General features: G+C 35.9%; 1 protein-coding gene across 1 annotated transcript in view; it reads left to right on the forward strand.

Moving 5' to 3' along the window:
• Positions 1-19532, forward strand: part of LOC113079608 (uncharacterized) — a 34158-nt gene extending 14626 nt beyond the window's left edge. Inside the window, exons 4-6 of the mRNA XM_026251852.1 lie at positions 697-1026; positions 1303-1394; positions 19482-19532. Of these exons, the coding sequence (XP_026107637.1) occupies positions 697-1026; positions 1303-1394; positions 19482-19532 (473 nt within the window). The remainder of the gene's footprint in view (positions 1-696; positions 1027-1302; positions 1395-19481) is intronic.
• The last annotated feature ends 3561 nt before the right edge of the window (positions 19533-23093 follow it).

Below are 23093 nucleotides of genomic sequence, written 5' to 3' on the forward strand. Positions count from 1 at the left end.
ACACTGATCTCCATGATGGTGATCAAAATTAAATTAAATTAAATAAGACATCTACGTCTTCTTTCTTAATACACACTTCTGTAGAAGTGAGACAGAAATAAAGTTAATCTGATTAGTAATAATTTAAACTGGTAATGCTTTATGTGCAGTTGTTTAATCAGATCTTGAGAAATTTATCAAGTATTTTATCTTCAGTTCATCTAAGGCTGTGGCTGAAGAAAGTTGTAGTTTGAGTACTTTTTTTTCTTTCAGTGCTTGTTTACAGCAGGTGTTTGAGTGATTGAAATAATGTTTTAGGAACATCATACTAACATTTAAATAACATTCTACCAACATTAATGAAACTGAGTCTTTTTATGTTCTTGGAATTATACAAATCAAGGTTCCTAAATGTTGAACTTTAAATCAAAATAAAATTTAAAGAACATCTGAGGAACATCACACCTTTAAAAAAAAGAAACAACTCAACAAAATGTAGTGGTTTACCCGAGGGTTGAAATTACTTTCCCAGCTCATTTATGCGTGTGCACGACACATTGATTCTTCTGCATGGCTGCAGTGGAAGAAGTGTGTGGGCACACAAGCACGAAGCTTAGAGGGAACATTGGTTATAATTATAACAGTATAATTGATTTCACAAATAGCAATAGGCCTACTAAAACCCTGTTTCTGACTTAATGTTTCTGTGCTCATCAGGTGTGTTTGGTGATGATGCACTGACTCCAGTGTCAGTGATAGAGGGAGATTCTGTCACTCTAAACATTGATAGTACTGATATACAGATAAATTATGTGATAGAGTGGAGGTTTGGACCTGAAGGCATTCTCATAGCTAAAACCAGCAAACAGAACAATATGAATATGTTTCATAATAATAATACTGATGGGAGATTCAGAGGCAGATTGAAGCTGGAGCAGACTGGATCTCTGATCATCACAAAATCCAGAATCACAGACACTGGACTTTATAAAGTAACCAGCAACAGCACAGAGACACCACACAACACATTCAATCTTACTGTCTATGGTGAGTTAAAACACTTTTCACACTCCAATTTTTACATTGTCCATCATCACAGAAGAGGATTTCTCTGAAACCATCACCATATCTTAAAAAGATATTTCACCCCAAAATTAAGATTCTGTCAGCATTTACTGCCTCTTTATAGTCTTCTTTCTTCTGCTGAACACTGAATATATTTTAAAGAATGATATTAACCAAACAGTTGCTGCTCCCCAGCAGTCAATGGCTACCAGCAACTCTTTGGTTGCCTAAATAAAATAACCATATTTTTTTCCTCAGCTCATCTGCCGATCCCTGTCATCACCATTTACTGTCCACAAAATTCTTCATCATCAGTCTCCAAATGTGTGCTGTTTTGCTTTGTGTTCAATGTGAGTCACGTGACTCTCTCCTGGTACAAAGGAAACAGTTTATTGTCCAGCATCAGTGAGTCTGATCTCAGCAACAGTGTCGCTCTACCTCTGGAGGTGGAATATCAGGAGAACAACAGCTACAGCTGTGTGCTCCACAGTCTCACCAGTAACCAGACCACACATCTGGACATCACTCAACGTTGTCACACACGTACAGGTACACTATTTATACATATACACAGGTGCTGGTCATATAATTAGAATATCATCAAACAGTTGATTTATCTCACTAATTCCATTCAAAAACTGAAACTTGTATATTATATTCATTCATTACACACAGACTGATGTATTTCAAATGTTTATTTCTTTTAATTTTGATGCTTATAACTGACAACTAAGGAAAATGCCAAATTCAGCATCTCAGAAAATTAGAATATTGCTTAAGACTGTAAGGGAAACAGGTCAATTTAGCTCAAAGGGAATCATTTAAGATTTTAAAGGGAATTTGAACAGAATCACTGTTTCACGGCTGGTCAGTGAACGAGCCGTTTAACATCAAATCTGCGCTGGATACTAATATCCAAACTATAGTGAAACACTATCAATTAGCACAGTAACAAGATCGGCAGTTTAAGACATTAACTTGTAAGCACAAAACACAAGATACTTCTCTTTTCAATATGAATAAGGCTTTATTAGATAAATCTAAGACATATAAACTAATCTAACACATAAACGCACGCACACACACATTCACACAAGTTGCAGGAAGATGGAAAGTTAGGGAAAGATGAGTTTAAGAGAATGGAAATATGGAATCCCAAGTTCACAGCAATACGTTAAATTGCATAGACATGAACAACCATCAATCACGTAATTAGCCCTCGCATTGAGTTCCTCAGTGAGGTTAAAATTATATTAGATACACCAGCAAAGGTCACAGTCTGGAGGTAATGTTACTTGCGTCTCCTGTGTAAGAAGGAGCCACGGTGAAAGGGCTATCCCGAGGTCGTTGATTGGCTGGAAGTTCAGTCGCTGAAGTGACGTCTTAGGAGGCCCGTGGTTGTTGGGCGTTGGCTGAAGGTGCAGAGTTGTGTGGCTGGTTGGAGTTGAAACGCGCAGACGAGGTCGACGTTACAAAACTTAACTCAGAACACGAAACTCTCAAACGGAAAAGAAAAGAAATAAAGTTTGACGAGACTAGGTTGTGTTCCTTCTCATTGTGACTAAGTAGCAGCAGGCGTGTGCAGGCTGAAGCACGCTGGAACCGCGCTCACAGAACAGTGATGGTTAAACAGCATGGCTAGAAGCTAAAAGCTAAAGCTAGGTAGCAAAGCTACAAGCTAAAAGCTAAGAGCAGGCTAAAATGACTAATAGCAGCAGCATAGCTAGGGACTACAGGCAGACTAAAAGCAAGGCATGACTGATAGCACAAACAAGGCTGGAACTAAAAAGCAAGATTTCATGGTGTCCAAAGTATTTAAAGAGGCCTGTTGGCCACGCCTCAAATATTGTCTTGACCAATCAGATATTGTCTTGGCTCGGGGGTATCGTAAATCATTTGTTTATCTTACCAAGCATGTGGTCCGAATGTTCCTGCTCTGGCAGGGTCTAATTTTCGACATGATTCCTATAACACGATTATGATATATTTTACAAATAAATGATTGTCAGGACAATATCAAGCAAGAAAATACAATCACACACATATCAAAAACGACTATGTACCCTTCAGCTATACCATAGTTATTTAAAAAAACATACACAATAAGTGATTATAACATGATAGTCAAATGTGTGGGTTACACATAAATGAATATGGAGTGATGCGATGGACTGATTCATTTATGAGTCTTTTTGAGTTCATTCTGGTCCATAGATATGTACAAAAGCAGTTTCTTTGGCATTCTCTGGCAAAGGACTTTTCTGTGAAGATAGAGGTTTAAAGCCCTTCCCCCACCTTAGGAATTTCAGTCTGGTTCTGCTAGGTGGGGGGGAAGTCAATGTAAGTGTATAACTCATGGGTTTCCATGTGATGTCCAGCGTTGCATTTCAATTACGAACAACAAATTTGACAATCTCTTCTTCGAATTGAAATTGTAAATAATTGCTCTAGTGGTGTTAATGTTCAAAGCTGTTGTGTAGGGCTGTAGTACTCGAGTCCGGTCTTGGACTCGAGTCCGGACTCGAGACATTTTTCTGTCGTCTCGGACTTGTCTCGGACTCGTTGCATTTGCACTCGGACTTGTCTCGGACTTAGCCATTGGACTCGCCAAGTCTTCTAGTTGGTCTCGACCGAGTCCAGCAAAAAAAAACAAAAAAAAAAAAACATTTTTATCCTTCAAAACAAAACCACATTTGCATGATGTCGCGACTGAAAACGTGTGGAAAACGCTAGGCGCGCCGCTCTCCTTATTTCCAAAGCACTGTAATCTGTGCTTGCGCTCCAGTGGCGTCTGCTGTTGCTGGGCAACCATGACCCGCTCTCCATGAAGATGCATAAGTTTCAGCAAAGAATAAATGGATTTCCAGCTCTGATAATAAATTCATTTAAAAAAATGGCTATCCTTGTACAGCTATGATCATCTGTTTCTCCATCTTAGCTTTCAGTATTGTTCCGGGAAAGGATGTGCATGACCAGCGGTGCACTTGCTGCGACCTGAAAAGTTTAGATGTTTCTAATTTAATTTTCTATGTTAGATTGTGTTTTATTTACGTCTACACCTAGATCGCCTCAAACGTCCCCTTTACAATAATGAAATACTAATTATTGTTGTACAGTATAGGGGTTGCAAGACTACTGATTTCTACTAGTCGATTTTGCTTGAGTTACTCGACTCATGGTTCATGCTATTGCAAATGAAAACACTAAATCTTTTTTTTTTATTGATAAACGCTTATTAATGTACAGCCTTATGCAACAGTTACATATATAAATTTTAAAAACTTTATAATTATGACATTACATATTTAAATTGTCATGTAACAGCCAGTATTTGTATCTGTAACAATCACAAATTTTTTCCTATCTGCATTCGGATACAACATCGTACAGTTACTAGACCGTTATGACTTTTTATATTTTTTTCGTAGTTATCACTGAACAAGTATGTCGTGTTAAACTAAAATAATTATTAATTTCTAAAATAATATTTATCATGCAAGCAGAGAGATGTCATGACAAATGTTTAGTGATCATTTGAACACGACTGAATCCATTCAATGCGCACACTTTCAGTACGCAGAACACTTTAAGTGAGTCTATAATGTTTAGTGAACTTCACTAAACAAATGTGTGTGTGCCGCGCAAACCAGCAAAAGGTAAAGATGCAAACATGTAGGACAAGTAGACAATGTATCCGTATCTAAGCTGATTATTAGCCTACTCTTGAGAACTGGTTTGGTTTTTGAGAGACTGAGAGGCGCAGCATGGTTGTTTGATTGGTGAGTGCGCTGTGCTTATTCCATTCATTCGTATCATATCGTAGCCTAAGCTTTAAATCATTGCCTTTTAAATATATACAAATACTATAACGTGTATGATGTATTATTATAGGTAAAATTACTCTTGCAACGCTCTGATTTCTGAGAGATGTGCAGAGAGGCGACAACAATGCGGTGTTTGATTTGCGCTCTTTTCACTCATAAAGTTTACATTCGTTCACTTCTGGCGCTGATCCCCTGGCTCACCTGTTATCTAGCAAACACCAGACTTTGTCAGCTTCAGCCGAGTATTCAGGCAGAATTATTCCTTGTGCGTTATTCGTTTTTTAAGCCATTATCCTTGCCATTCCGAATAAGGTATTCGGCTTCAGGCACAACCCTAATTATTACATTACATATTTTATTTTTACATGCAACATAGATAAGTTCATATAGTAACAGCTCCACGCAATATTATAATTCTAAAATTCACGTCGTACTTGCAAACACTTTGTGTGAATTATGGTTAATGCATGCTGGAGTAGTTGATTGTTTCCGACAGCGCAGAGTAGTCTATGCAAGCACTAAGTACAGTATGACAAAAATGTCGCTGTATTTATGTGCGCATGCCCAGTATAGCCAAACGTATCCCTTCCTTGCTGCGCGCATTTGTCATATCCCGAGCTTTGGTTGCGTCTGTGCACTGTGCCAAGGCAAGGCATCAGTCATTTTAATTTTTGACCACAGACATAATGTCAGCAAAAGCAGCATTATTAAGTAAATAAAATGAAAATAAAGTACATAAAATTAATTTGACCTTACAACTCCAAACTATGTTTTAGAGGGCCAGTGTCCTTTATAGTTTAGCTCCCAGGGTCGGACAGGGGGTAAAACCAGTACTGATTACCAGGGCCCCAAAGGAAGAGAGGGCCCTTGAAAAGTAGGAATCTGAAATATGTTTTATTTTACCTGGATATTTTCATGGGTGGGGGGCATGGGGGCCCATCAGGACTGCCTATGCATAGGGCCCAGTATCTTGTGTAACGCCCCTGTTAGCTTTAACCCTAATTATACACACTTGAACCAGCTAATCAAGCTCTTACTAGACACACTAGACTCTTCCAGGTGTGTTAAGGCCAGTTGGAGATAAACTTTTCAGGACATTGGCCCTCCAGGATGTAGTTTGGAGACCCCTGTCCTACAGAGTTGTTACTTTGCACATGCTTTTTGATCATTACAAATAATAATGTACATTTATTTTCTTAGAATAGGAGATATGCTGTCTCTCGCATCACAAACATTATCAGTAGTTAAGTATATGGTCTTGAAGAGGACCCTTTTTTCTCTCATTTGGACTCGGACTTGACTTGGACTCGAAACTTTTGGACTTGGACTTGACTTGGACTCGAACCTCTTTGGACTCGGTCTTGACTCGGTCTCGACTAGTCCTGGACTTGGACTTGACTTGGACTCGACAAAGCTGGACTTGACTACAGCTCTACTGTTGTGTGAACAAGTTGGTCATCTTGTTTGGTTCTTGTGGCACTCGAAGTGATTTACGACTTCCTGAGGAATTCAGCTCTCGTGTTTCAATGCATACAGCTTTGATAGACTCTTTAATTTGTCTGGTTCGACTCATTTCTGTTACAAGACCAACACAAAGAAATTATTTTTAGAAATCTTGGCCAACTGAAAAGTATGAACATGAAAAGTATGAGCATGTATAGCACTCAATACTTTGTTGTGGCTCCTTTTGCCTGAATTACTGCAGCTATGCAGCGTAGCATGGAGTCAATCAGTCTGTGGCACTGCTCAGGTCTTATGAGAGCCCAGGTTGCTCTGATAGTGGCCTTCAGCTCTTCTGCATTGTTGGGTCTGGCATATCGCATCTTCCTCTTCACAATACCCCATAGATTTTCTTTACTGGCCAGCAAACCCCATAGGTTTGCTCGCCAATTAAGAACAGAGATACCATGGTCCTTAAAGGGATAGTTCACCCAAAAAGGAAAATTATGTCATTAATAACTCACCCTCATGTCGTTCCAAACCCGTAAGACCACCGTTCATCTTCGAAACACAGTTTAAGATATTTTAGATTTAGTCCGAGAGCTTTCTGTCCCTCCCCTTCATTGAAAATGTGTGTATGGCAGTGATGCGCGGGTCAATGTATTAATAACCCGCACCTGACCAACGTTTTCAACTAACCTGCCCGTAACTAAGACCGCAAAAAAAGAAAAAGAAAATATTGTACCCGACCCGCTTCCTGACCTACATTTTTTAAAAGCAGTAAATGCTCATCGTAGCGTCATTGGGCCATAGACGTAGGAACTAGACAAAAAAAAAAAAAAAAAACTTGATATATTCTATTTTTGTTCAGAATGATAAAAAATTGTCAATAAGCTCATAATTTGTAATAGTCTAGTCTGGCTATGTCTATTTTGATGTTTCTGTTCAGCAGACAGTGAGGTTCGGGTTTGTTCTGATCAGAGCTCGTGAGCGGAGTGCGCATTTCTGAATATTCCGCTCTGCTCACTCATTCTGTGGGGTTGCTCACTCAACCCAGAATGGCCTGCTGGTTTGAGACATTTAATTGTTTAGTAATAAACTAGTGTTTTCTGTGTCGCTGCAAAGATGAAGTTGACGATGCGGACTCGCCATGAACGCCAGAGAGAAATTCACGTCTAATGGATTAGCCTACATAATCAGAGAGCAGCCTATTTATTTTGGTTTGAATATTTTCTTTTAAAAGAGACATTTGAAGTTTGCTGTAATATATAGCCTATATTTCACAAATCTGTGAGGCACAGGCTGAGTTTCGGTGCCCTCCAGTTCACACGCAAGTGATCGTGTCGGTGCCTCATTATATTGTCTATTTGCTTCTTATGTATTAAATATGGGCAATTGATTGATAAAACATTGATCAAAATTAAGATACAATTTATACAAAATGAAAATCTTTTAAAAAGAGTTTTCTATAAAACAAAACTTAATGAAGTCCTCAAAATCATGTTTTACCAAAAACAGCGCTGTTGCTCCCCAGTCTTCTTTACCGCCTCCTTCTCTACCTGCAGACTGAGCTCGTGCATCATCTTGGTGCCAGTTATTCAGCCAATAAAGTGTAGGCCTATGTATTTCAAAATTGTGTCTAGTACTATATAAATTACAAAGGTTTATTTGACATCTTTATTTCAAACAAACCGACCGACCGCAAACCGAATATAATTCAAAATATTTTTGGATGACTCGTAACCGCGGGTAACAGATCATTTTTGATCATCCAGCACATCACTGGTGTACGGTATACTGTCCATGTCTAGAAAGGTAATAAAAACATTTTCAAAGTAATCCATGTGACATCAGAGGGAAGCATCGAAAATACATTTTGGTCCAAAAATAACAAAAACTACGACTTTATTCATCATTGTCTTCTCTTCCGGATCTGTTGTGAGCGCATTCACTGCAGTGTAGCAATATCCGGTTGACGAACGAATCACTTGATGTAACCGGATCTTCTTGAACCAGTTCACCAAATCGAACTGAATCGTTTTAAACAGTTTGTGTCTCCAATACGCATTAATCCACAAATGACTCGAGAACGATCTAGTCAATCTTTCGTTCATTATCTGGCTCAGCTCGGTGTTCATCTTCAGTTCTCTCTTCACATCAGTTCAGTCAGTGTATTGTTTGAGTAAATGAATTACTCCGGGATATTGGTTTGTTTTAACTCAGAGGGAGTGTCGGCCACATTAAAAAAATTAACAGCTTAAGTCATTTGTGGATTAATGCGTATTGGAGACGCGAACTGTTTCAAACGATTCAGTTCGATTCGGTGAACTGGTTCAAGAAGATCCGGTTACATCGAGTGATTCGTTCGCGAACCGGAAATCACAAACTGCTTTGTTTTGAACTCTCTCACAACAGACACGGAAGAGAAGGCAATGCTGAATAAAGTTATAGTTTTTGTTATTTTTGGACCAAAATGTATTTTCGATGCTTCAAATAATTCTAACTGACCCTCTGATGTCACACTACTTTGAAGATGTTTTTATTACCTTTCTGGACATGGGACATATTTTTTCTTTCATCAGAGAACATAACTTTCGACCACTCAGCAGCAGTCCAGTCCTTTTTAAAGTGAGACACTTCTGACGCTGTCTTTTGTTCAAGAGTGACTTGACACAAGGAATGCAACAGCTGAAACCCATGTCTTCCATACGTCTGTGTGTAGTGGTTCTTGAAGTGCAGTTATCCCAATTGCTTGTACACTTTTTTTCTACCACATCTTTTCCTTCCCTTCGCCAATCTTGTAATGTGCTTGGACACAGAGCTCTGTGAACAGCCAGCCTCTTTTGCAATGAATTTTTGTCTCTTGCCTCTTGTCTTTTGACAACTGTCAAGTCAGCAGTCTTCCCCATGATTGTGTAGCCTACAGAACTAGACTGAGAGACCATTTAAAGGCCTTTGCAGGTGTTTTGAGTTAATTAACTGATTAGAGTGTGGCACCAGGTGTCTTCAATATTGAACCTTTCCACAATATTCGAAATTTCTGAGATATTAAATTTGGGATTTTCCTTAGTTGTCAGTTATAATCATCAAAACTAAAATAAATAAACATTTGAAATATATCAGTCTGTGTGTAATGAATGAATATAATATACAAGTTTCACTTTTTTAATGGAATGAGTGAAATAAATCAACTTTTTGATGATATTCTAATTATATGACCAGCACCTGTATATATATCCCCTCAAATAATATTTCTGTTTCGTAACGTTGTTCATTTCTTTTCTCACAAGACTGCATCCACTGTTGTGGTTCTACTGAAGCTGTGATCCGATTGGCTCTCTCTGCTCTGGTGGGCGTGGCTACTGTTGCTGTGCTGGTTTATGAATTCAGATCCAGTCTTCAACAAAAGAGAAAACAGCAGACATTGCTATCAAACTCTGATTACTCAGATACTCAGGAAGGTGGTCTGATTGAACAGCTTTGATATAACTTTTCACAATACAAATGGTTCTAAAGCAGCGTTACAAAAAATACTGCGACTGTGATTAATTTGACAATCATTAAACATAATTATTTTTTGGGACTCTTTTATGTTATCATAATTTAATTCTTCACTTATAAAAATGAAGGTGCTTAAAAGGTTCTTCACAGCGATGCCATAGAATAACCATTATTTGTTCCTCAATCATTTAGTCAAAGGTTCTTTAAAGAATCTCTTTCATACCTTTTTTGTAATCTGACAAACCTTCTTTTGCCACAATTAACCTTTTCTAAAACAGAAAGTCTCTTCAGATATAAAAATCATTATTTATGGAATCATTTAGACAAAAAGGTTCTATATGGCATCATGAAGCAACTTTATTTTTAAGAACGTTGTTTACCCTGAGTTTAACCCCGTTTCACACTTCACACTAAAATAAAACCACATAGACCAACTAAACTGCCAACATCAGCTGTATCAATAAACCAATGTAAAATCTGTTTGCACAGTAACAACTAAGCAGTTGAGAGCAGATGAAAGAGAAGACCTTCAAGTGAACTTTAACCTAAAAACGCTGCGGTTTGATGTGCTGCTGATAAAATAAATGCTTGTAAGCAGTTCTGCAGGAAACTGAAGATCTCAGGAGCAATAGGTGAAAAATATGATGCAATGTTATCTGCTTTTTTGTATAAGAAGGAGTGTGGGACAGATGAAGTATGAAAACCAGAGCAGAACCTGCGGCCACTGTATTGGAAAAGGTTGTTTTTAATACTGAAAAATTACATTTACATATGTTTGATATCTGATAGCAGCTCAGGGGGGTATTCCAGAAAGCAGGTTATGTGACATACCTGGGTATGTTTAAGAGTAAGTAAGCAGATAACCTCAAATTTCGGTTCCAAGAACGGAGGTAACTTTCAGGGTATGTTAGTAGTCATAGCAACTCACTCTCTGAATATAACCTGCTCCGGAGCAGCTTCTGTTCCAAGGTTAGTTCACTTCAACAAGCCTTCAGTGGGCGTGACAGATAGCGCACAACATTATATAACATTACAATATGTAATATAGCCTATTATATATATATATATATATATATATATTAGGGGTGTAACGATACGCGTATTCGTATTGAACCGTTCGGTACGACGCTTTCGGTTCGGTACGCGGTACGCATTATGTATACCGAACGGTTCATGGACTAATTAATTATATTTGAAAAAAAAAAGAGAAATATAATGATATGCGTTCAACAAGGTAGCCCAATAACCCAAACGACGTAACAGGCAACGCCCCTGACACTCCCGAAGAAGAAAAAAACACCAACTTATATGTTTATGTTAGGCTACTCAGTCAGGCGCTCGCTCACTCAGTACGCGCTGAAGGCTCGTTGCAAAATGGCCAATGCGTTTAACAGACTAGAAAAAGAAGATCCTCCAGTAACCAACAGGTCTGGTGTTTGGGTGCACTTTGGATTCCCTTTAAGCTATAATGGTGATGGCAAGAGAGTGGTGGATAAAAAAACAACGGTATGTCGCATCTGCAACATGACAGGGTACACCAGCGGGAATACAAAAAAAAAAAAAAAAAAAAAACACCAGCGGGAATACTTGAAACATGTCAACTCATTTACGCCGACATCACCTTATTGTGTCAATATCTGGGAAAAGACGAAAAAAAGGAGAAACATGCACGCAACAAACTATCCCTGCAGCATTTAGACACTGGTATTATAGCTTACAGGGAATCCAAAGTGCACCCAAACACCAGACCTGTTGGTTATTTTAGGATCTTATATTTCTGGTCTGTGAAATGCATTAGACATTTTGCAATGAGCCTTCCGCGTGTGCTGAGTGAGCGAGCGCCTTAGGGGCCGTTCACATATCGCGCCTAAAAACGCATGGAAAACGCTAAGCACGTCTTTCTCCTCCTTTCCAAAGCGCTCGGGCAGAAGCGCTCATGAGGCGTCTGTCTTTGCTAAGCAACAATGACGTGCTCTCTCCATGAGACGCGGAAATTTCAGCAAAGGATAAATGGATTTGCAGCTCTAAAAATCGCTTGCAGTAGGCTAGCTCTGCTACTAAATTTATTTCAAAATTGCAATCCATATACAACTATGATCAGCTGTTCCTTCATCTTGGCTGAGCTTTCAACGTTGTTACGGGAAAGGATGAAGCTGATTGGTTAGTTCTTGTCACATGACCCATATATATATATATATATATGTATGTATATGTCGTGCACACGCATAAATGAGCTGGGAAAGTAATTTCAACGTTTGGGTAAACCACTACATTTTGTTGAGTTGTTTCTTTTTTTAAAAGGTATGATGTTCCTCAAATGTTCTTTCAACTTAATTTTGATTTAAAGTTCAACATTTAGGAACCTTGATTTGTATTATTCCAAGAACATAAAAATACTCAGTTTCATTAATGTTGGTAGAATGTTATTTAAATGTTAGTATGATGTTCCTAAAACATTATTTCAATCACTCAAACAACTGCTGTAAACAAGCACTGAAAGAAAAAAAAAGTACTCAAACTACAACTTTTCTTCAGCCACAGCCTTAGATGAACTGAAGATAAAATACTTTAAATCTCTCAAGATCTGATTAAGCAACTGCACATAAAGCATTACCAGTTTAAATTATTACTAATCAGATTAACTTTATTTCTGTCTCACTTCTACAGAAGTGTGTATAAAGAAAGAAGATGTCGATGTCTTATTTAATTTTATTTTATTTTACTTTCGTTGAACACACTGTTGTGTGTTTCGGGTGTTAAATGTATAAGAGTTTACACATAGTGTAGTTTTTCAATAGAGAAAATTTTGCGGGGACATTGATTATAACTACTAATCATTTGTCAGAACATTTGTATTTTTTAAACCTTGCACTTATTTTAATGGATAATCCAATAATTCTCTATAACCTTAACCTTTCATGCTGAGAGGGAAAACACAGAAGTAGCTTGCCTACTTGAGTATTTTAGTCGGACAAAACTATTAAATAAATATTAGATGCAAAATGAATGATGAAAATAATGAATATATCAGAACATTGCGTACGCTACATGGATAATTGATCAAATAAACATAAAAATAAACTGATTTTGAAATGTTGATATTAACACAAATGTTCTTTTGTTGATTTTGATTGCTTCAATTGTCGTCATTTGTAAGTCACTTTGGATAAAAGCATCTGCTAAATGACTAAATCTAAATGAAGCCATAGTAAAGACTTACCAGGCAGACTCCACAAGCACAAACAGATAGAACGCTGCTGACACAAGTGATTTTTATTTTCTGTAGAGAACAATGACATACAGACCAAGTGTATATTATAGTAATATTGTGTTGCTTTATACAGTAGATTTTAATGACTATAGAACACAGTTGTGTTTGTGGCCCTTAATGACACTGTGTGTATGAATTAGATTAAAGGTCAAAAGGTCAAACAAGGTTATATAAAAAAAAAAAAAAAATCTAATTAAAAAACTTGTAAAACGAAACAAGTTTGGGGTTACCAGTGGGGGACTAGTCCAGTGCTTCCTAACCAGAGTAGACTGAATCTTAGCAGATACAACTGATGTGATTTGTAGAGGATAATGCCCATGAATTATCCTAATACATATGAAAAACAGATTAGCTCCATCTAGTGGTTGTCAGATGAATCACTGAGTGACCTCTGAATCTGGTGCACTGAATATGAATACAGAAAAGTTGGATGTAAGACTTCAGAATATTAATTTGATGATGACAATGATAAAATGATAATGTGCCACTTCAGGCAAGTTGAAAAACATGAATTCGAATCAAATCCAGCCTAATGTTATGTCGTTTTAAGTAAAACAGACAAATAATTAATCAGGATTAGAATCATGAGGTCCCACAGTAGGCCTACTGTCTCACTATATATATATATATATATATATATATATATATATATATGATCAATATATATATATATATATATATATATATATATGATCAATATATATATATATATATATATATATATATATATATATATATATATATATATATATATATTGATCATTTTAATTACAAATACTGAAAAAAAGCTAAGAGATTGTTAATAAACACCATTCAGCCATTGAGACTGTGGTAAAAAAAAAAAAAAAGTGTTTTCATTTTCAGTCAGGAAGGGCAGTAAAATGTCATCTGCATTAGCAGAAATACCTTGCTCTACATAATACTGAATTCAGTCACTAGTAAAAAAAAATATACTATATATATATATGAGATTATATTATAATTATTATTATTATTAGTTTTTTTGTTGTATATATATATATATATATATTTTTTTTGTTTTTTTTAAATTATCTTCAGCAGACCATGCTAACCAGAAAAGAAGACACAAACACTACGCATGAACCATGAAAACACATATCTATTCTTAAAACAAAACAAAAAAAATATCACTATTACATTAAAAGCATTAAATCTAAGTTATGTGAGGAATTAAGCTTCTCAAACAGCATCAGATCTAATCAGAAACTAAATCAAAACAGGATCAGGCTGTGAATATATGGGCTATAGCATATAGTAATAAAAATATATCGGTAACAGTTTGAATTCCTTTGACACTTTTCTTTCATGTTCGGTCACTAGTTGGCGCTTCAGCAGGGTCTTTACGAGAAATCAAAAAAAAAAAATACTATAGTAATTTATAGTAAATACTTTAGTGTTTTCGAACCATACTATAGTATATAATTATAATATATTATAATTTTACAACACATTATTGATAAATGCTACAGTATAGTTTAGTATTAACTATAGTGAACTGACAAACTGTAATAAATAATGTAATTTACATTTTTACTACAGTAAACTGTAGTGTATTTTAGTACATTACACTGTAAACCCTAATGTTGCCTTGACTTAAAAAATCAAGTAATGTTGACTAAACATTACTTAAAATTTTGCATTTTGGCCCTGTCACTTAAAAATATGAGTTAATTTAACTAATTTACCTTAAAAATGCACAAACTTAAGATTTCAAGTGTTGTGAGCTCAAAATCATGAGTAATCCTTTCGAAAAACTCAACGTCACTCTGTTTTTCCTTTAATGTGATTGGCCATGGGAGAAATTCTGCCTAGCAACAAGAGAACAAAAGCACTGATTGGTGGGTTACAAAATTCGTCCTTTTGGTCTGTTTGGTTGCTGAACTACAATTCAAGAGGAAGTTTTTCTTTGTGTACTATGTTCGGTGACTAAAATTATGTAGATATAAAGTTGTTTTGCATAATTTCTACTGGTGAAATATGTTAATTTAAATCCTTGTGGTACGTGATTTTGAGATGATTATTGAAATGACAACTTAAGTATTTGATGAAGTGGCCCAATCGTTTTCCTTTGAGCGAAAGAACATGGCACCTAAAGTTACTGCTTAACTCGTTAGATCGAAAACCCTAATAAGTTGAATGAACTAAATTGATTGAGTAAACTCATTGCCTCAATTTAATTGAGTAATGGAGTCCCTCAAAACTTACATATTTAAGTTTATTTAACTTGACGGTTTTGTAGACTGTACACTGAAAACCCTAATAAGTTGACTGAACTAAATTGATTGAGTAAACTCGTTGCCTCAATTTAATTGAGTAATGGAGTCTCCCAAAACTTACATGTTTAAGTTTATTTAACTTGACGGATTTGTAGATTGTACTTAAATTACTCAGTTCACCAAACTTGATGCTTATTTAATGTACTTAAACAATTATGTTCACTTAACTTGGTACTAATTTCAAGTGTACTTATATATTTAAGTTAAATCAACATGTACATTTAACTGAAAATGATGTTCTTATTTTTGACAGCACATTGAAGTAAAACAAATAACAGCATATTTAAACTTTGACCTTTTGACAAACTGTCACAATATTTATGAAAATACAGTAAACCCTATACTGCACTGTAAAAAAAAGAAGAAAAAAAAAGTATTTTTATGTCTTTGCAGACATGGAAAAGACATCCACTGAGGAGAGAATGTTTTTATGACGTATTTTTTTAATGTTTTTTATGTCTTCTGTACATCCGATATAGACGTTCACATATCCTCCTTACAAGGTTCTGTGACTTTATTTCTGTCAGACATCTAGAGAAGCTCTTATTGAGAATTAACAGAGGTTTAAATGTGCCTACTTGATTCATTTGAAGTCACCATTGTGGTGGAAAATGTTTGGTTTAGTTGGGATCTTGTTTCAGATACTTCTTATGTTCGCTTGTCTCTTGCTGCTATAACAGTATATTTTAAAATGCTGTTTTTGTGGCAAAGAAAGATGAAGCTTAAAAGAGCTCAGGTGTTATCAGCTCTTTGTTGGTGTTAGCTTGTCTCTTGCTGCTGTAACTTGTGTGTTGTAAAACACTGTTACTGTGGCAAAGAGAGTTGAGATCTAACATTAACATATCTTGCTTGTAATGGTGACTAATTATAGTAAAATAAAATGTATTGCTGCAACTACGGATATACTTTTATGGACAAACTTTGTAGATAAAACAATGTACTTACTTTTAGAAAACCGGTCATGTCGTCACAAACAGACATCAAGATTTTGGATATGCATCACATCAATGGTGACAATCAGAACAAAAAAGGCTGGAAAATAAGGATGAGTTTGTGCTATGGAGCTCTTTTGTTTGTCACCATTATTGTGATGCATATGCTACATCTAGAAGTCTGTGTGTGTGAAAACTTGATTGATTCTTTTACTCAAATTATGTCAAACACATTCATTTCATCCATCTTTAAAATAAGTATTTTACTCCTGGTGCCTGTTAAAAATATCAAACAAAACTTATTTTATGATCTCAATTACGTATTATGTGATGACTTTCTCATCAACAAAAAACATCAAATAACACCTGAGCTCATTTAAATTTGTCTTTTTTTCACCACAAAAACAGCAGCAAGAGACAAATTAACACAAGAAGTAACTGGACCAAGATCCCAACTAAACCAAACACTTTCCACCACAATGGTGACCTCTGAGGGATTTAGGTAGTCTACAAAACCAACAAGTTAAATGAACTTAAATATGTAAGTTTTGGGAGACTCCATTACTCAATTAAATTGAGGCAACAAGTTTACTCAATAAATTTAGTTCAGTCAACTTATTAGGGTTTTCAGTGTATACACTATAGTTGTAGTACAGTATTGTGAAATTAATTTGTTTGTTACTTTATTTGCACAGAAATACATTTCTTATTCGTGTAGTGTAACAGTCTTCAGATTGTTGTACTGAACTCATCTCTTGTTGAAATCTTTTCAGTAACTCATATCAGTAGTTTTTGTCGGTCTGTGGAGTTTGATTGTGATTTGTGGAAAGCAGAGAAACACTGACTGAACCAAACAAGGATTTTCCCAGCTGAACACAATGAAGATACTTGATCAGATCAAACATGTAGATCAGCAGAAGTCAGGAAACCAGTGGGGCTCAACACGAGAGTCAAATATAAACTGAAGGTCATGCATTTACACTGCTCACTTCTTTTTTCATCTTCTGGTTTCACATTTAACGCTTCATTCTGAAACTTCTCGGATGGGTGTTTTAATGGAAGACCACATCCATGATACATTTAGGTCGTTCTTCTTTTTAAAATTATAAAATTATATAAAATATACATATTATCAACTATAGTTCTTCTTTTAAATGACCTGGTGGTGTTTGTAGTATTTTCTGGATAAAAAGTGATTTAGTTGTTATTAATGTTAATAATGTTAGCCATAGATCTTGTGATAGATCTGCTTCTCTCAATGCTTGAATTCTCAGTTCTTGTTTGGTGCTCATGTGGATGCTACATAAAGACACCATGCTGAAATAAATAGTTTTTAACACATTTTATATTAAATTGAATTAGTCATGCAGCAAACTGAAAATGCAGAACTGTTCATGGATTGATTTTAACTTGTAATTATTGTGACTATACTACAGATTTTACAATCAACAGTGAGCACAGATGAAGTCAAGACACCTCTATTTATAAAGTGCTTTATACAAAAATGAGTGCGTCAAAGCAACTGAACACTTTTCATTAAGAAAACAGTGTGTCAATAATGCAAAATGACAGTTAAAGGCAGTTCAGCTCAGTTCAGTTTAAATAGTATCTGAAATAATTTGCAATCAAGTCAACAATATTGCTGTAAATTAAAGTTCATTTTTCCAGTGGTCAGAAATTAAGCCCAAAAATGTAATTAGGCTATATGACAGCATGAAAAAAATAATAATAAAAGACTATATGAAATATGCTGCATAAACATTTTTTTCATATCTGATCTTGCATAACAACTCTTAAGAATTTTTAGGCTATCACATTGAGCGAGATTACAAATGTTAATAAAAGAGACATACAGAGCCATATATTCATTTAGCATTTTAATAATAGTGATCGCAGTGGGTTAGCAAGGCACTATTCTTTACAATGGGGGGGGGGGGAAGTAACGTAAGAGCGGATGCTTTTTATAAATGTGAATGTGCAAGTGACATTAGTGTCTGAGTTCAGTAGGAGAATACAGCGTTTGCACATGACTCACATTGAACACTGAACACAGCAACAGACATTTTGATGACCTTTCAGATGATGATAGATACTGTGGAGAGTGTCTCATAAAGACAGGAACAGGAACAGGAGCTGGAAAACCAACAAGTCCTCCAACTCACACGACCGTATAAGTCGTTTGTCACTATCCTCAAATACCCATACGAGCGTTCTCTAAATTAGCGCCCCTATTGGCAACAGGAGATATGATACATAAACTGTCGCCTAAATGCATTGTGGGTTTATTTCAATATGTTTGCCATTTGCGTTTTGAATTGTTTGTGTTTTAAACTCTCCCAGATGTTTGAAATGTTTTGCTAAAAAGATATGGATTTTAGATGACTTCCAAAATGTACAGGTAAGGTTTTCTCCCGTCTCATAAAGCAGTAGATCGTTTATGAATAATATGAGTTTTTATTTTCAAATCGATACAGGACACTGTTTGTCCTATTCAACAAGTTTGACGTTCAGATCATTCAGACGGACTCTGCAGCATTATAAAGTTAGTTTTCATTGTGATATTCGTTTGAAATTCGCCTGTGGTGGAAAGAGGACATGTAAAAGTCGCGCTCACACACATTTTTCTTTCCTATTTTTCTGAACTGTAATTCATAATTCAGACACATATTTTTCTTTCTTTCTTTCTTTCTCTTGTTCATCATGGCATATTTTCTCAGCTCAGAATCAGATTTGGATCAGTTCTTGTATTAACAGGGAACTTGAACTCGAATCTCAAAGCTGAACTTGAAGTTGTCAGGAAAGCTGAAGTAATGTATCCTCATTTTATGTGTTAATAACCTTCCTTATAGCCCTTCCTTTCAAATATTTTGTTCACAGATCATTTATAAAACACGGTCTCAACATGTATGCATTAAAACAACAACAACTTTTTACTTTTTCTTTATTTCAGCTGAAAAGGAAGACAAAAGGCCTCTCAAACTCTTGTCAAACACATCTTGTTTGTGGAGAGGGATGAATTTGACCATCTTGTGTGTTTACGGAGAAGACCAAAAGCTGTGAAGGCAAACCTTTCCAGTGTTACGTCTGTGTCAGTCTGAGCACCTCGACAGAACTTTACTGCAGTTACATTTTGCACCGAATTTGACATAGAAGACATATTTCTGTTTTACAGCTGAAGAGCAAAAACGCAAAGAACATCAGTCCTGTTGGGGATGAGGAATGATCATGGCTCTATTGTCCCCAAACAGAAAAGACTGAAAAGGTGCTCAATCCCATTGGTATGTCTTTATTCAATCAATGCATTAATACAGCATTTGATGTTGATCTCTATTCGAGTCAGCAATTATCATTTTTCACATATAAATCTTTATATAAGTCCTAGAATGTACAAATCATTAGTGCATCATTTCTGGAGTTTGGGCAGATAATGACTGAATATGGTAAGTACTGACACCTGCACTTGTATTCAGCAAAAATATTTTTATGGACTTAAAGTTTTTGATTTTTTTGAAGAAGGATGAAGTCAGTTGATGGAGAAATGAAGAACAAGCCATGTTGTGCTCCCTGACATTCTCAGTTGCGTTAATTCATAATGTACTGCACTGCAGAGGTATATCTACAGTATACAGTGATTGTTGTTTATTCTTTTCATTTTGTTCTCTCTGCATAGTATAGTATTGCACTATATTTTCTACCAGTATTGAGCCCTTATATATTCAGATATTTGGAAATATATTCAGTACTTGTTATTCTGTCATGCTGCAGAGTTTGCACAAAAGCATTTTACTTGCATTCATGGTATTGTGATTAATAAAGTGATTTGATTTGAATTGGTCACATGACTTGTTCATCAGTTGTACTGTTGTGTTGGATAACAACTGCAAATTGTACATGACACTGAAGAAGATTATGATAGGGACATGGATTTGAAGAAAACCAGGAGAGCTCTGATGATGAGAAGGAAACTGGATGTGATTCTTTGGTGCTTAAGACATCTCACCATGCCTCAATCCTGGTTTCTTCATCTGATTAAAATAATATGCTTTTAACATGACCCAATTTTATTTCACTTGAATATCATTTGTCTTAATATGCTACTTTATCTGTCTTTATGATGGCCCAGAAGTGTCCCAGAACTGGATTAAAGACTCGGGCCACACATGGGCCATAACCGGCCCGAATCTCAGCCAGTTAATCAGCTTAGCTGCCCCTGATCTGGGCCAAAACAGGTTTTATTATTGGTGCCAATTCACAGCCTTAAGTAAACCAGAATCCTCAAATCTGAGCCACAACTGAGGCTTATATAGCCCAGACCCAATATTTCATATTATTGCCTTGTATATTACTATGATCATAATTATACATTTTGTGACATGCTTTAATGTACACACAATCTAAACTGAAAAAAAATAAAAATAAAAAAAAATAAGTAAATGTACTTAATTTTTATTTCGCAAGTTTTTGCACAAGCATTTTTTAACCTTCTGGTTACAGTTGATAAGGCGCTAATCATGGGAGATTTGAATATTCACGTTGATAATACAAATAATACATTAGGACTTGTGTTTACTGACCTAATAAACTCTTCTGGAGTCAAGCAAAATGTCAATGGGGCCACTCATCGTTTTAATCATACACTAGATTTAATTATATCGCATGGAATCGATCTTACTGCTATAGATATTGTACCTCAAAGTGATGATATTACAGACCATTTCCTTGTATCGTGCATGCTGCGTATAACTGATATTAACTATATGTCTCAGCGATACCGTCTGGGCAGAACTATTGTTCCAGCCACCAAAGAAAGATTCGCAAATAACCTGCCTGATCTATCTCAACTGCTATCTGTACCCAAAAATACACATGAACTAGACAAAATGACTGACTAACATGGGCACTATTTTCTCTAATACATTATAAGCTGTTGCCCCCATCAAACTGAAAAAGGTTAGAGAAAAACGTACTGTGCCATGGTATAACAGTAATACTCACTCTCTCAAGAAAGAAACTCGTAGTCTTGAACGCAAATGGAGAAAAACTAACTTGGAAGTTTTTAGAATTGCATGGAAAAACAGTATGTCCAGCTATAGACAGGCTCTAAAAACTGCTAGGGGCAGAGCATATCCACAAACTCATTGAAAATAACCAAAACAATCCAAGGTTTTTATTTAGCACAGTGGCTAAGTTAACAAATAACCAGACGCCACCTGATTCAAATATTCCACCAACATTAAATAGTAATGACTTTATGAATTTCTTCACTGATAAAATAGATAACATTAGAAATACAATAGCGAATGTAGATTCTACAACGTCTAACACTTAAGTTTCATCCATCGCACCCAAAGATAAACTGCAGTGCTTTACAACCATAGGACAGGAAGAATTAAATAAACTTATCACTGTATCTAAACCAACAACATGTCTATTAGATCCTGTACCCACTAAATTACTGAAAGAGTTGTTACCTGTAGCCAAAGAACCGCTTCTTAATATCATTAACTCGTCGTTATCTTTAGGTCACGTCCCAAAACCATTCAAGCTGCCGGTTATTAAGCCTCTTATTAAGAAACCAAAACTATATCCTAGTGAACTGGCAAATTATAGGCCTATTTCAAATCTTCCATTTATGTCTAAAATTTTAGAAAAAGTTGTGTCTGCTCAATTGATCTGTATGAAGAATTTCAGTCAGGTTTCAGGCTCCACCATAGCACAGAAACTGCACTTGTTACAATTACAAATAACCTGCTTCTTGCCTCAGATCAAGGCTGCATCTCATTTCTAGTCTTACTTGATCTCAGTGCTGCGTTTGACACCATAGATCATGACATACTCATAGATCGATTACAAAACTATACAGGTATTCAAGGGCAGGCTCTAAGATGGTTTAGATCCTACCTGTCTGATCGCTACCATTTTGTTCATTTAAATGGGGAGGCATCTCATTTATCATCAGTAAAATATGGAGTTCCACAAGAATCTGTCCTAGGTCCCCTTCTAGTCTCAATATACAGTAAATGTTGCCCCTTGGTAATATTATTAGAAAATACGGGATAAGTTTCCACTTTTATGCTGATGATACTCAGCTATATATCTCAACGAGACCATATTCAACTTCTAAATTATCTAAGCTTACAGAGTGTGTTAAAAATGTATAAGATTGGATGACCAATAATTTTCTCCTATTAAATTTGGTTAAGACAGAGATATTAATTATTGGACCAAAAAAACAGCACACAGAATCTTGTAGATTACAATTTGCAACTAGACGGATGTACTGTTGCTTCATCTACAGTCAAAAATCTGGGTGTTATATTAGACAGAAACTTGTCCTTTGAAAATCATATTTCCAATGTTACAAAAACTGCATTCTTCCGTCTTAGAAACATTGTCAAGCTACGAAACATGTTATCTGTTTCTGATGCAGAAAAGCTAGTTCATGCTTTCATGACCTCTAGACTGGACTATTGTAATGCACTTCTAGGTGGTTGTCCTGCATCTTCAATAAACAAGCTACAGGTAGTCCAAAATGCAGCAGCTAGAGTCCTTACCAGGTCAAGAAAATATGATCATATTACCCAAATTTTACAGTCTCTGCACTGGCTACCTATTAAGTTCCGTATCAGTTACAAATTATCATTACTTACCTACAGTATAAGGGTCTAAAAGGTAAACTCCTGCATACCTAACTAGCCTTCTACCACGCTACAACCCATCATGCTCCCTAAGGTCACAAAACGCTGGACCTTTGGTAGTTCCAAGGATAGCAAAGTCCACTAAA

Source organism: Carassius auratus, unplaced genomic scaffold (assembly GCF_003368295.1).
Source record: "Carassius auratus strain Wakin unplaced genomic scaffold, ASM336829v1 scaf_tig00028723, whole genome shotgun sequence".
NCBI classification, from domain to species: Eukaryota; Metazoa; Chordata; class Actinopteri; order Cypriniformes; family Cyprinidae; genus Carassius; species Carassius auratus.